Source organism: Ambystoma mexicanum, chromosome 14 (genome assembly GCF_040938575.1).
Source record: "Ambystoma mexicanum isolate Mex_15411 chromosome 14, UKY_AmexF1_1, whole genome shotgun sequence".
NCBI classification, from domain to species: domain Eukaryota; kingdom Metazoa; phylum Chordata; class Amphibia; order Caudata; family Ambystomatidae; genus Ambystoma; species Ambystoma mexicanum.
In genome coordinates, this window is record NC_090940.1 from 517,891,629 (window position 1) to 517,907,353 (window position 15,725).

At 50.7% G+C, this 15,725-nt stretch overlaps 1 protein-coding gene across 1 annotated transcript in view; it reads right to left on the bottom strand.

Moving 5' to 3' along the window:
* DYNC1H1 (dynein cytoplasmic 1 heavy chain 1) overlaps positions 1 to 15,725 on the bottom strand; it is a 2,031,190-nt gene that overhangs the window by 150,114 nt on the left and 1,865,351 nt on the right. The window contains exon 74 of the mRNA XM_069637760.1: positions 10,680 to 10,833. Within this exon, the coding sequence (XP_069493861.1) occupies positions 10,680 to 10,833 (154 nt within the window). The remainder of the gene's footprint in view (positions 1 to 10,679; positions 10,834 to 15,725) is intronic.

Here is a 15,725-nt window from a genome sequence, read left to right on the forward strand (position 1 = left end):
GCTCTTCTTGGTGATCTCTATCCTTCTATTATTCTAGCCAGGGGTTGGAGACCTTCAGAAAACTCTTTGTGGTCTTCTCGATGTGTAAGCACGTCTTTCGACCTGTCCTTAGGCCTACTGGCCGCCAAAACTATCTTTGCGAGGCTCTTGCTGATGATCGGCGTGTCAGAGGGATTACGACTGCCTCATCGGTTTTGCTGAGGTTTTCGGCGTTACCGAAGCTTTATGCGTTGGCACGCTCTTCAGAGGTGTATCAACACTCTTGTGGCTTTTGGTGCCGACGCCCTTGTCACTGGAGTGCCTAGACGCATGACGCCCAGGCAGTTGCGGGTAGAGCTGCCGACATTGCTGATCAGCGGTTCTGTCGATGTTGTCGGCGTACCCGTTGGCGTCTTAGACCGTTTTGACGAGTCAGTCGAGGCGGTATGGGTTGTACGTTTTCCTTTGTGACTAGTGTGCGCGTCCCTGTCGCTGGCGTATCAATTCCCCATAGCACACCCATCGAGCTGCCTGTCGGGTCAGGGACAGACGCCTTGGAGCATGGCTGCGCCGTAGATAGGTCGATGGCATCCGTGTCCAAGCCATGGATTTCTCTCAATGCCTCGTCGTTGCATGTGGGGGTGGGGGAGCTACCCTCAGCCTGCATCATGGCGTAGGCCGCCCACTATTTAACTCGCCGTTCCTTTATCGTCTTGGGACGTAAAAGCTGGCAAGGCCGACAGGACGCTTCGTGGTGATCTAGAGGGAGACACTTTTTTGCACCGCCGGTGCGTGTCCTTCCAGGGGTACTTGCCTTTACAAGAAGGGCAAAATTTAAAGTGTGCCCTATCCATATCACGACAGCAAGACCAGAAGGGAAAAGAGAGGGGAGAAGGAAATGCATTCTTGAAAAGAAACAGAGCCTTGGACCCCCCCACTCTCCCTACTGTGTAGGCCTGGCCTGAGGGCCAAGGCCACACGGTCGACCCGAGCACCAGCCGCCAAAGGCTGGAGATGTCTTTGTCGGTCTCGGCGTTGGTTAAAAGTAGTTGTCGATGAAGGGGACCATTATGAAAAAACAACCGGAGGTCGTGGACAAGTTGATTATTAGCAATTTTTCAAGCTCCGCAAAAGGTGACCGGCTAGCTGGGCGGAAAAAGGAACCTCGACGCGTGAGGGATTTTGGGCACACTACACATCACGTTAGGGATAGTGTTACAGGCACGCCCCTTTTGATCCTCGAAAGACAAGATGCAATACTCTGTGATTACCACTAGATGTCGGACTATAAGCAGATTCACAAGCATCAGAAATCTATATTTTTATATACATTTATTAAGTGTTTTTTTTTTATTTCATTACTAACTAGGTTCAAAGTACTTACCTACAGCTCACATCTTCCTCTTATGATAATCCTGAATGCTTTTTGATTTTAGTTGATTTTAAAGTTGATTTTAGGTTGAAAATCTCATCTTGTGCCCGCATGCAAGCCCCCATTTGTTTTGCTTGACTGCACAAGTCCCCAACCTCTTTTTCCCCATCCCCTGTGTAAATGGTGATGTTACTACTGGGACTCTGAGTCATTTTGACTCAGAGTGCACCAGGCCCATACAGTACTGTGCAGTCTGTTTCACCAAAAAGATATTTCTGCTTACCACTAGCTTGTGGTAGCTTTTTCTGTTTTAGAAAGTGCCAGACTTAAGTAGCCATTTTATTTTCAGGGTAAAAAAGTTGTTCCCGGCAGGCCCCTATCAAAATGATAAACAAGTGTTAGAAAAGCTTCCTCTTTAGACAACATTTCCGCCATAGTTCCTATAGACCTCCAATCTTTTTGCTTTGTTTTTTAAACCGTTTTGCTTTTCAGCTTCACTTACCTTGCCTTGCCTTTTTGCTTGTTGACTATGGGAAAACTGACCAGTCCTTCAGACTTTCAGTCCAGGGAAGGTTTAAGTTACTTACCTGTAACTATTATTCTCCAGCATGGGTCTGGCATGGATTCACTTTAGCTTTAAAACTGCATTTCTCCTCTAAACCAATTGCTGTCCTCTAGGTCATAACGCACCCATCCAAAGAAAGTCCTCTCCCTGAGCTCCACCTCTAGATTTGGTAAGCACATAAAGTGGCAGTATGAACCAAGAAGAGCCACATAGGGGAAGGAGGGAGGGTTCACATGTAAATCCATGCCAGAGAACAATAGTTACAAGTAAGTAACTTAAACCTTCTACAGCATGGGGTATGGCATGGATTCACATGCTCATGAATAACAATTACACAGCATTACATATACACAACCACAGAAGGTGGCAAGGCTCAACGGAAGCAATAAACACTCACCCCTGGAACAGAATCAACTCAAATGAACAGTTTGCGTAGCACTGCTTGGCCGACTTGGGATTCTTCCCTGGAATCCCTGTCGACGCAGAAGAACCTCGTGAAGTTGTGCATGGACTTCCACGTAGCAGCCCTGCAGATGTCAAGGAGGGGCACACCAGAGAGAAACGCCCTTGTTGCTGCGATGGCTCTGGTGGAATGGGATGTCAGCCGGCCCACCAGCGGCCTCCTAGCCCATGAAGGACAGTGCATGATGCAGCCGGAGAATTACCTGGAGATGGAAGCCTTCGACAAGGCCTTTCCATGATCCACAGGTCCAAAATTGACCAACAACTGAGAAGTCTTCCGAAAGCTCTTTGTGCGTGCCACATAAAACTTCAAGGCACGAGCAACGTCCAGCGAATGCAAGGCCCTCTCTGCTGGCGATGACGGATTTCGGAATAAGACAGGTAACACCAAAGGCTCGTTGAGGTGGAACTCGACAGCACTTCGGCATAACAATGGGGTGTGTATGCAGTATCACCCTTGTAGCAGGGAAGGATAAGTATGGCTGTTGGCAGGACAGGGCCGTGGATCTCCCCGACCCACCTGGCCACGTTGATTTCCACGACGAAAGTCGTGTGCCACAAGAGGAACTTCAGGTGAACCGGATGCATTGAATTAAGTTAACATATTGAGTTCCCAAGCTGGAGCCAGAGCAGTCACCGGCGGGAAAGTCCTGAAGAGGCCCCCGATGAACTTCTTGACGAGTCTGTGAGACAACAGGGACGGCCTACCTGGTGTCCTGGTGTAAAGGGATATGGCGGCCAAGTGCACCTTGATAGAGGCGTGAGCCAGTCCAGCCTTTGCCAAGGAAAGCAGGTATGGCAGGAGCTGCAGGGCCGTGACACGCGGGGGAGTGATCCTCTGCACCCGGCACCATACGGAGAAACGCTTGCATTTATGGCTGTAGCACTTTAACGTGGAAGAGGCGCTGGCTTTGGATATGATGTCCTTACATTCAGTTGGCAAAGAATAATGTGGAAATTCTAGGGCTGCAGGAGCCAGGCCCTGAGGTTCAGCAACGCTGGGTCGTGGTGTAGACTCGCTCCTCCTTCTCGAATGATAAGATTGGGAAGTAGAGGCGGCCTGATGGATAGCGCCCTCGACAGATGTAGCAGGTCAGAGTACCATATCTGCTACGGCCAAACCGAAGCGACAAGTATCATCCTGCAGAGACACTGTCTGAGTGTGTTGATCACTCGAAGTATGAGTGTAAATGGTGGAAAGGCGTAAAGGAAGCTTTTCAGCTGCATGAACCTTCTGGTGAAGCTCTGACACTTGAGTTCGCCGCGAAGAGGTCGATGTGGGGCTGACCCCATTCGTGGAATAGAACATCCACTTCGTCCTGGCGAAGCTCACACTCATGGCAAGAACGTAGCTCCATGCTGAGCGAGTTTGCAATGGTGTTCTTGGTGCCCCGCCAGATGGAAAGGAGTGATAAACATGTCCTGACAGAGGGCCAAGCGCCAGAGCTCCTTCGACTCCTTGCAGAGAGCGCGTCCTGCACAGTTTCCGCATGTAGAACATGGTGCTGGTGTTGTCTGTGAAGATCCTCATCACCTTGCCCTTCAGAGACGGAAGGAAGGATTTGAGGGCCCAGAAGACCACCCAAGGCTCCAGGACGTTGATGTGAAGGATCTTCTCATGGCAGCCAGAGGCCTCTGGCACGCAACTGCCCGGTGTGATCGCCTCAACCTTCCATCCAGGTAAGCATCCGTGGGGACTGTCTCCTGGTACGGCAGGACTCGGAACAGAGCCTCTTCTGAAAGGTGTGGGCGCAAGCCCCACACCTGTATCGCTTATCGGAACTCCTCGTTGAGGGTGATCTTGCCCATCCAGGATCCGCAGACCTACAGCAACCTCGCATCCAGAAACTCCTGAAGGTCTCTTCTGCAGACTGCAAAGGCGGATGAGGTTGATGCAGGAGGCCATCATGCCGAAGAGCAACTTGACGGCTTGCACTGTAGTAAACCACGCCGACGACAGGCGCTGTACCTTCCCCAGGATGGTTACCACTCTCTCATCCGAGGTCAACGTCAGACATGTAACTGTGTTGAGTCGTGCGCCCAGAAACAGAGTGTTCTGCGATGGCTCCAAGCAGGACTTTGGATAATTTATGGGAAATCCCAGATCTGTCAGCAAATGGACAGTCCTTGTCGAGTGTTCGCTCGCAAACGCGTGGGAGCGGACAAGCCAATCATCCAGATAAGGGTAGACATGGATGCCCTCGAGACGAAGGTGCGCTGCCACCAGAGCCAAGCACTTCATAAAGACCCTTGGGGTCAACTTCAGGCCGAAGGGGAGTGTCTTGACCTGATAGTGTCATCCCTGCACCACTAACTTAGCAATTTGAGGAATTTCCGATGGATGGGGGTGTGGAATTGGGCATCCTCCAGATCCAGAGATGCCAGGAAGTCGCCTTGCTAAAGCTGGCAAAGCATGCGCTGCAACGTGACCACCCGAAATTTCTGGGACTTGAAGTACTTGAGGCATCTTAGGGCCAGGATCTGCCTCTACCCTCCTATCTTCTTCTGGAGCAGAAAGTACCTGCAGTACACTCCAGAGCCCCGGAGGCGCTGGAGGACCGCCTCCATCGCCCCTTTTTATAACATGGCGGGAAGCTCCTGCAGCAGCTGCACCACAGCCTGTTCGTGTCTATCCACTGGTGGAATACAAGGACACCTGCGTTGGAACTCCAAGGTGTGCCCCTGTCAGAGAACTTCCAGCACACATCAGTCGGTGGTGATGTTCTTCCAAGCGCTGATGAACCTCGCCAGCTAGCCTCCCACTGGGGTGCACAAGTGGGGGGCTCGAGTAAACAGCAGGTTCAGGTGTGTGTCGGTGGCTCTGCCCTGTGGGCAGCACTGTCACTCTCCTCTGCTAGCATATACCTGTGAGCGACTTCTGTACGCCTCTTGCATCGTGGAGGGGAAGGCTGACGGTAAGGGGAGTTATATCCCTTGGAAGACCGGCAGGACTTGCCCCTCGAGGAACGAAAGGACGACAGACGTTGCTGCGGTGTACCCAGTGAACGTGCCGTCTCCATGTCCATTTTAATCACTTGCAGAGACTCGTCGACGGTCTTGCCAAACAGGTTCTCACAATCAAATGGCATATCCAACACTTTGAACTGAACGTCTGGTTTGAAGTTGGTTGCTTTGAGCCAACCCTGCCGCCGAAGGAACACTGTTGCCCACCTGCCGAAAGCCTGTGTCTGCGATTGCCACTGTAATGGCGTGGTCCAAGGCCACTTCGCAATCCTGGAACAGTGCCAGAGCTTCCTCTTTCTTATCGTCAGATAAGAAGTCCAGAATAGGGCCCAGGTTATACCATAGCTCCCGGTCAAAGCGGGACAAAAACAGCCAGGGCGTTAGCAGCTTTAATGGTGCCGGCAGCAGCGTAGATAATCCTTTGTCCCCATCGCGTCCAGCTTCTTCCTCTCCTGATCAGGGGGCGCCATGGACGACGGATTTGCTGATCGCTTCCTGGCCGCGGCTGAAAACCACAGAGTCGGGTGGAGGCTGGGACCTCAGGCACTTGGGTCCAGGACCCTGTATTTCTTCTCAAGTCTATCTCGTTGGGGCAGAGCGGTACTCGGGGTCTTCATGAGGGCCAAGCCCTCCTCCCAGATATCGTCCATTAAGGGGACAGACATGATGGTCTTCCGCCTGAACTCACGTCTTTGGTAAAAGAAGCCTTCCTTTTTAGTCTCCTCGGATACCAGATGAAATAGCTCTGAGGCCCTGGACATCATAGCGTGAAACGAGCCGACCTCATCCGGTGAAGATGCCCTGTGGGGTTCATCCACACCCAACAGCTCCCCGTTTGCTGGCACAAAGTAATCTACCTTGTCGGTGTCCATGGCCTCCGTATCATATGAACGGAGAAAGCGACTAGACAGAGGGAATGAGCCGATCACGTAAATATTGCGGGGAGTCCATATTGCAACATTTGTAGGCCAATGACAGGATCTTAGGAGTGACCCGATGTTTGACGGGGGGTAATGAAGCTCCCATCTGGCCTCATTAACAGGATCTCTTTTAAAGAGACCAAAGGCAGCTCTGACTGCGCGATTTTGTGCGACTTGGAGCATCTTGAGATTGGCTTTAGAGGTTCCAGCTAGGAGGCTGTTGCCGTAATCAAGGCAGGAGTTAATCAGGCCTGTGGCCAAGAGAGCTTTGTTTTTTAGCGAAATAGAAGGGTGAATAACACGTAACAATTTGATGGTATATCCGCAGGATGCTCTAACTTGGCCCACGTGTGGCTTCATAGACAACTCTGCATTAAAAGTGACACCTAATGTCTTTACCGACTTAAGATGCTTTTATTGTGTTACCGGCAAAGATAAAGCTTTCATAATCAGGGCTGAGTTTTGCCAGATGTTATGATTAAAAGTTCCGTCTTAGCGGCATTCAATGCTAGAGAATTAGTCACCATCCACTCATGAATGGCTTGATAGAATTAACAGACAAAGTATCTTCGGTATGACAGGCGGACAACTTAATTATGACCGGGGTGTCATCAACATAGTTGGTATATTGGACACCCAGGTCATCGAGAAGTGTGAGGAGGAGCATGATGTATATGTTAAACAGTGTAGGCGAAATGCACTACCCCCGAGGTACTCCACATATAACTAGTCTGGGAGTGCAGCTCGCATCATCCACGGCCAGTCTGGCATTTTCTGCATCATAAGAAAGAGGGGACCCATTTGGATGCAGCAAGAGAGCAGTGAACCTGTTCTAACAATCTAGTGACGAGACGCAAGTGGTCAATAAGTCGAACGCGGTTGATAAGTCCAGCAGCATTAGTAGTGCTGGCTTACCACGATCTACAATACTGGCGATATTGGATTTCAGGTCTACGTCCTGTGTTTGGACCTGAAGCCAGACTGCTTTGGGTTCAGGAGGTTATTACTTTCAAGGAAGGTTGGCACTTGACTACAAGCAACGCGGTCCAGAATCTTCCAAGAAAAAGGTTACATTAGTGATTGGGCAATAATGCTTTGCTATGTTGGGATCCAGCATGCTCTTTAAAAAAAAAAAAGAAATAAACCATGCCTCTTTAAGGACCGAAGGTACACTTGCTTCGGAGAAGGAGAGGTTGACAAGACGTGTCACCCATGGTGCAAGCGTGTTCAGACAGGCCTTAAAGATACTGGATGGACAACTGTCTCCTAAACAAGATATTGATTTCATACCTAGAACAATTTTAAGAATGTGTTCCTCCGAGCACGGTTTGAATTGAAATAAAACTTGAACATGTTCCTTACTAAGGTCCCGAAATGTTCTGGCTGTACTCATCGTGTATTACTTGACACCAGGCCGAATCCTTCACTAATGTCGTTTCAACTGAAGATTTTCCTTCAGATTCTGTAAGGATTGCAAATAACTCCTGTATATTAGATTTTGCAGAAGATTGAGACTTTGAGATGGAAAAATTCACCAACATGTGATCAGAACAAGCACAGTGACAGATGTTACTTTCAAACATGGGAACACGGTGTGTCAGGATCCAATCAATAGTGTGACCTGCATTATCGGTGGGGGCTGAGAGAGAGTCTGACTGAAACCAATGGACTTCAGTGTTGATAAAAGGGAGGCCGCTTGTTTGTCACTGACATCATTTGTCCATAAATTAAAGTCAACAAGGACAATCACGGCGTGCTTGCCTTGGTGATTGACATAAGCAGTCGGTAGTGCACAATAGGTGCACCCAAGTACCAACTTGGGGCCTCCCTTCTTTTTTCGCCATTACTAGCGTGGTTGTTCTTTGTTAGCCCTTCTTCTACCATTCTGGGAGGTCAGTTTGTGTGTTTTGCCTTTGGCGGGAACCCTTGGGTGTCCCTTCCTAGGCTCCATAGTGTCTGGGCAGGCAGGAAGTGGGGAGGAGTTTTCTACCCCCGTCCTTTGTCTGCCACAGTGCCTGAATAGGAGCAGCTCCCACAGGGGGTCTGGCTGCCCCGATTGGACAGCCAAATACCCCTTTTTATAAAATGCTGAGAGAGATTGCAGAGGTGTGTATTCGAGAACTGTATAAAAGGTGAGGCTTCAGGAGTGAAAAGGAAGGCGACCACTGGAAGCTGAAGTAACCGAATAAGAAGACGACCAGAGACGCCTGCAGACTCTTTGCAACAAAGTGAAGCAACCACTTCTGTCCTGAACCTGTTTTCTGCGCGACAGAGGAGCTCTGAAGAGGACGACTCCTTCCCTTTGGCTGGTAGGAACAGCCAGTCCCAAGACTAACTTTGAATTGAGCCATTTCCTGACGTCTTAGGAGTTTTCAGAGCTGCAGAACTCCAATACCAGGAGACCTGCTGCCCATTTGGAGTGTATCATTGTGGAAAGGCCGAATCCGTCCAAAACTCGTCCAAAACTTTGCTGAGCCCCCAAGAACACTCCAGAGATTTGTTCCAACTCGCCCAGACCCCCTCATCAGAGTGCTGAACTGCAGGAAGCGAAGAATAGCAACAGGGCGAATCACGTCCTTTGTTGATGCTGCAGAAAAGGCGCCAAAACTGCAGAGTGAACCAAGAAGTTGCTGAAAGTCGGGCCCTAGGTCCTCCCTCTAGACTGCTGCTGAGAGACCCCGTCCATTGTCCTGCCTTCAGTCATCAGACCAAGGAATCCAGAGGTCGGGTCCAGAGCTGCAACATTGCAGAGCATCCTACACAAACATTTTCTTCTAACCTAAGGTACTGTGGGGAAAAGGGTACTGCTCACCCGATTCCAGAAAGTCACTCCAGAGCGTGGGAGTGCACGTAGAGGTGTCCAGGCCAACCCCCTTATCTCCGACTCAAGCTGCTGCTTGTGTCCCTTCAGTGAGTCCTATTTTAGGGTCTCCATCGTTAGTTATAACTTGCTGCTTCTAAAAGACTAGAGACTTGAAGAAATCCACAAGAACGCTTTGTATTCTGCTGCTTGTCAAGACTTTGAGACATCTCCTAACTGCCTTTAGCTAGGGTTACGTTTTTGGACTTAAAAAACTTGCTGTGCAAAGAAACCCTCTCTAGAACTCCTTGAACCAGGCTAGTGTTGCTCTAACTAACCCGTTTCCTTCCTTTAAGTTACTTTCCAATATGGGTTTGCAGAGTAAATGTCTTACTGTGAATCTCCCAAGAACCGCTTGTGCGCATAATTACTGATAATACTATAGCATTGTATTTTCCCTTTAGAACGTTGCGACAAACGTAACCGTGAACAAACACAAAAGTGAAAGTGTTCTTTGAAGTATAACCTAAAGTATTCTAAAGTGTTCTAGTGTAAACATATGAGGTATTTAAAGTGATTCTGGTGTAAATATAATAAATATATAATTTTATATGAATTATAAGTGAGTGCTTCTTTGTGGTACATGTTTAACTGGGTTCAGTGTACTTGCCTACAGCTCAAATCTCCCTCTTAAAATAAGCCTGACTGCTCTGCCACTCTACCAAGGTCCTGAGTTAGTACAGACTAATAGTTGGAGTTGGGGATCTACAAACCACTGGGATAGTTCACTAAAGTCTTACCTCCAGGTGGGACTCTAGGAAAACTCCCCTAACAAAGACATAATAAAAAAAAATCTTACTGAATGAGAAATAACCAATATCTATAACCACAAGTGTCGGCAAGAGACATATGGGTCCCCTTTAGAGACTTTAAGAATATAAACTCCAGAGATTAATCCACAGACTGAAATCGCTTAAATGGTTCATATTAATTTCGAGTTTGGAATGAGATGGAACGCATAAAAGTACATGTACCATCTGTAATAATTGTAAAGCGCCATAACCAGATTGGGTGTAGATAAAGGTCCTAAATAACTTTTCATAGACTTACAATAGTTTAACTAAAGGTATACTTGTAACCAACTGCTCACATTTGGAAAATGATCTTGACATGTGTGTTTACGTTGTTTGATAGACAATTTGTAATGACATTTAAGAGCTGAATAAAATAATGTTTAAAAGAAAACAGAAGTGAAGTCTGCAATCCCTTACACAATATAAATGTTAGTACTTCCGGGGCAGGCATGTCATCTCCAAATGGTACAATATAAATGAAAAACTGTAAAAAGATAAAGTACCTCACATGATCCAGAGTACCGGGGTTACATGGTTCTGAGAAGTGCCAGCAACTACTATAGCACAAAAGCAACATTACTTTCCACGACAGAGGAAAGCATGCAAGTGAATTTCTAGAGCAGGACATCTTTTTATAGTGTGTCAATAGGGCCACTGTGACGAAATTCACCTGCTTAGCGTCCCAACCTCCTGAAAAAAGTCTCAATTGTCATGAACACAATAAAATACAGAAATGACATATATTGCAATTCAAAGAATGTACCTTTAACCAATTCATTTATGAGAGTACGTAAATAGTTTGTCTGCTTCTTCTTGCCCTCACAAACTTGAACCACATCAGCAAGGTCTTGACGGACGTCCTGAAGTAACTTTGCACCCATCTTTACTTCTCGTTCAAAAAACCTGAACAGCGGGTCCTACATTTTAATACAAATAAGCTAATATTAGTCTTTTGTCTTTCACAAAATACATATGAAAAAACTGCCATCATTCACAATTCCAAGTTTGTGTGCAACATTCTTTGAATGCAATACCATCAGAAGCAGTTTGATAGCCTGAAATGCCACTATGCTTCTTTAGACTTCATTCTCTGTTCCTTCCCTCTTCGGTCTTTATTTACATCCCTTTTAGATTGTTTTAAGATGGATTTCTAGAATCTGACCTGGTGGACAGATTCTAGGAGGCCGCCCTAGTTATAGTGAACAGCGTAACTCTGAGAAGTTAGCCAAAACCTAATCAAGAATGTGGAGAGCAGTCAAGGCTATTCTCAGGAGAGAATGTGTGTGGTCAGTGGTTCACGACGTGAAGCACACAACAATTCAATTTAGACAGGGATGAATACAAATACAGTATTTATTCTAGGCCTTAAACACACACTAAAACTGAAACTAGCAGGTGATATTGCACAACACTCAACATATATACAGCCACCGTAGTTTCTTAAAATGCATTCAGTGATTTTATCAACAAAGGGGGTGAAGTAAAGTGAAGCAGTAAAGATGGAACCAAGTCACTAGTGATTTTCCCATAACGTCAACAGTCCAATCCCTAACGCTCTGGCTCGGGTAAGAGGAAGTCCGAGAACCCAGCGAAGCTTCTGGAGAGGCCCCGGTCGATCTCGAAGATTCCGGCAGAGGGGGAGCGAGGCTCGGACCCTCCCCCCAAGGTGAAGGCCCCAGGCGTACAGAAGGTGAGGTTTGCCTTAATTCAACCTGCTAAGACCTCGATTGAGGATGTCGCCGCGGCCCTGGCTCAGCCTGTGGAGGCTACACCAGTGGAGGCGCCCTCAGGAACCAGAGTCTCCCTGCCACCGCGGAGGGAGTCGTCTTTCAGGCCCATCGAGAAGACCCCCACGAAGTCCTCGTTGGAAAGGGTGGGGGAGGGGCTGGTGGCCATCGTGGATCCAGCTCTGCCCCGAAGAAAAGAAGAAGGAAGGGTTCCTTTACCAACGGCGCGAGGCTAAAAGGAAGACTGTCCTCGCCGTACCGCTTCCTGATGACATCTGGGATGAGGGGCTCGCCCTCCTCATGAACCCTGCCACGGCTCCTGCAAAGAGGGACCGGTACGAGAAGAGTACCGGGTCCCCGACGCTGCCCCCTTGTGCCTTAGGGCGCAACCTACCCGATTCGGTCGTTTCGGTGGCGGCCAAGAAGAAAGCGGGGGGGGGGGGGGAGGGGCATCGGCCTCGACTTCAACCTCCCCGCCGGATGGCGAGGGTAGGAAGCTGGATGCGATGGGACGACGGGTCATCTCATCTGCAGCGACGACCATCAAGGCGGCCAACGCCCTGGCCATCGTAGCCCGCTACGACAGAGATGTGGTTCAAGATCACCCCTCTGTTGGACTTCCTTCCGGACGCCAAGAGGGCTGAGGCCCTGGAAATCTTACAGGAAGGTGAGATTGCCTCGGACCACGCCATTACGGTTGCTACGGACATCGCCAACACCGGTTTCCGTCAGTTGGGCAACAGTGTTTGCCTGAGACGACGAGGATGGCTCAAGGCGACGGATTTCCGCCAGGATGTACAGACCAAGGTTTTGGACATGCCCTTCGATGGGAACAACCTTTTTGGCAAGGCGGTTGATGAGTCCCTTCAGGAGATCAAGACGGACACGGAGACGGCCCGTGCACTGGGTGTGCTCCAACAGCGACGGCCGTCCTTTCGGAACTCCGGAGGCAGACGGGGTGCCTCCAAGGGAGCCGGCAGCAGCTCCTCTACGTACCGTCAAGCGGCAAGATCTTCGTCGCAGGAGGCCTGCAGGGGACGCGGCAAGTCAGGTGGATCCCGCCGTCGTCGCCAAGGTGGTCGAGGAGGCAAAGCGGCCTCCAAGCAAGATTGAACCAACCGTCGGGTCAGGCCCCCGCCGAAGCACCCCGGTGGGAGGCCGGCTGACGAAGTTCGTCGGCGTGTGGGAGTCCATCTCCACCGACCGTTGGGTGCTGGACGCCCTGGCCCTGGGGCACGCCCTCGAGTTCCAGAAGAAGTGCCCCCGCATTTCTCCCGTGGCCAGGAAGGAAAATCACATCCCTCAACTGCTGTTGGAAGTAAGGGCGATGCTCAGTAAAGGTGCCATCGAGCTCTTTCCAAAGAGGCTTCGAGGCTCCGGAGTTTACTCAAGATACTTCCTCGTAAAGAAGAAGACAGGGGGATGGCGTCTCATCCTGGACCTGCGACGACTGAACAAATACATCAAGGCACAGAAGTTCCGGATGGTCACCCTCCAGCACGTGCTGGGACAGCTGGAGGAGGGCGATTTCCTGTCGTCGTTGGACTTGGAGGATGCGTACTTCCACATCCCTATTCTGAAGAGACACCGAAAGTTCCTCAGGTTCATGGTCAAAGGGCGGCACTACCAGTTCAAGGCCCTCCCGTACGGATTAAAATCAGTGCCCAGGGTGTTCACCAAGTGCCTAGCACCGGTGGCGGCGCGGCTGTGCCTGCAGGGGATCCACGTCTACCCCTACCTGGACGACTGCCTCATACGGGCAAGGACAAGGGAGCTCGCCGTGGAACACACTGCGAAGACTGTCCAGCTGCTCACAGACCTGGGGTTCTCCATCAACTTTCCAAAATCCCACCTGGTCCCGTCGCAAGTCGCCCTGTTTCTGGGAGCACAGCTCGACACAGTGGCGCGGCTGGCCTCACCGTCGGAGGAAAGGATAAGGACCATCCTGGGAAAGGTGCAACGTCTGCTGGCCACGGACGTGGCCAGAGTGAGGTCTATCAAGTCCCTCCTCGGAATGATGTCCTCCTGCATTTTTCTGGTGCACCATTGCAGACTTCAGATGCAGCCCTTGCAAGAATTCCTCGACACCCACTGGATCCAGCCGACGGGCAGCTTCGAGGACAGGATCCCACTCGACGAAGCGTTCCGTCAGGCGATACGATGGTGGGGTATCCGCTCTCATCTGACGGCGGGAACAGGTTTCCTAGCCCCGGCCCACCAGGTGACGGTGACGACGGATGCCTCCCTGGAAGGTTGGGGAGCGCACACCGGGGGTCTCCACGCGAGAGGCCTTTGGCTCCCAGAGGAGAAGACACTCCACATCAACATCTTGGAGCTCCGTGCAGTGTTCTGGGCCCTCAGGTCCTTCCTTCCGTCCCTCAAGGGCAAGGTGGTGAGGATCTTCACCGACAACACCACCACGATGTTTTACATTCGGAAGCAGGGCGGAACCAGATCCCCTGCCCTATCCAAGGAAGCCCAGGATCTGTGGCATTGGGCCATCGCCCAAGGGATGTTTCTGGTACCCTTTCATCTGGCAGGGATAAAAAACACCATCGCCGACTAACTCAGCAGAGAGCTGCGCTCGTGCCACGAGTGGGAACTGCGCCAGGATCAAGTGGACCGACTCTTCCGACGATGGGGTGAACCCCAGATCGATCTCTTCGCGACGGCGGTGAACTCCAAGTGCCGGAGGTTCGTCAGCAGGTTTCCCCAACCGAGGAGCATGGGCGATGCTTTCTCGTTCCCCTGGGACGGCCTGTTCCTTTATGCGTTCCCGCCGTTGCTACTCCGGCTCGTCAACCAGCTCAAGAGGTCCTGGTGCAGGATGATCCTCGTCGCACCGGCGTGGCCGAGGCAGATCTGGTTCTCGGACCTTCTGGACTTGTCAGCATCCACACCAGTCAAGCTGCCGACGGACGCGGATCTTCTCTCCAGAGAAGGAGGCGCCATTCTTCATCACGAACCAGAGTCGCTGAACTTGCAGGCCTGGCTCCTGCAGCATTAGAGTTTGGAGGATACGACATCCCGGCCGAATGCAGAGAGGTTCTTGCAAAGGCCAGGGCATTCTCAACTCTCAAGTTCTCCGGACATAAATGGAAGAGGTTCTCTGTCTGGTGCCGTGCACAGAAGATTAACCCTCTGCGGATTACGGCCCCTCAAGTATTGCCGTACCTACTGTCTTTGGCCAAGGCTGGCCTATCTCACGCTTCCATCAAGGTACATCTGGCTGCCGTCTCACGTTACACCAGAACTACAGGACGGGCGTCCTTGTGGTATCATCGACTGGTGAAGGAATTTATGAAAGGACTGTTCCGATCATTCCCGCCGGTGAAGGCCCCTGCCCCGGCGTGGAAGCTCAACGTGGTGCTAACTAGGCTCATGGGGGCCCCATTCGAGCCTATGCATTCAGTGCTGTTGAAGTTTCTGTCGTGGAAGACAGCATTCCTCGTGGCCATCACCTCTGCATGACGAGTGAGAGAGATCCAGGCCCTGTCTTGCAAGCCTTCATACTTGACTTTTCACGACACGAGGGTGGTGCTGAGGACGCACCCCTCCTTCATGCCCAACGTGCCGTCGGACTTCCACCTCAACGAGACCTTGGTGTTGTCAGTTTTCTTCCCTTCGCCTTCGTCGCCGGCTAAGAGGACTCTGCACTCGCTGGATGTAGCTAGAGCGCTGAAGCTCTACGTGGACCGCACGAAGAGTTTTTGGAAGACATCACAGCTGTTTGTGAACTTTGGACCTGTGAATCAAGGGAAGACTCTCTCGAAGACTTCCATTTCCAGATGGCTCTCCGGCTGCATCATGCACTGTCACCGGTTGGCAAACCGACCGTTGCCAGGCCGTCCGAGGGCCCATTCGACCAGAGCGATCGCTGCTACTATGGCGTTCCTGTCTGGTGTGCCCCTGCTCGACATCTGCAGGGCTGCTACGTGGAGGTCGACGCACACCTTCACGAGATTCTACTGCGTCGACCGGGATTCCAGGGAGGAGTCCAGAGTCGGCCAGGCAGTGTTGCGCAACCTGTTCGCCTAAGGTGAGCCTGGTGAGGAGGTAAGAGTTGCTTAATGTTGAGTTGT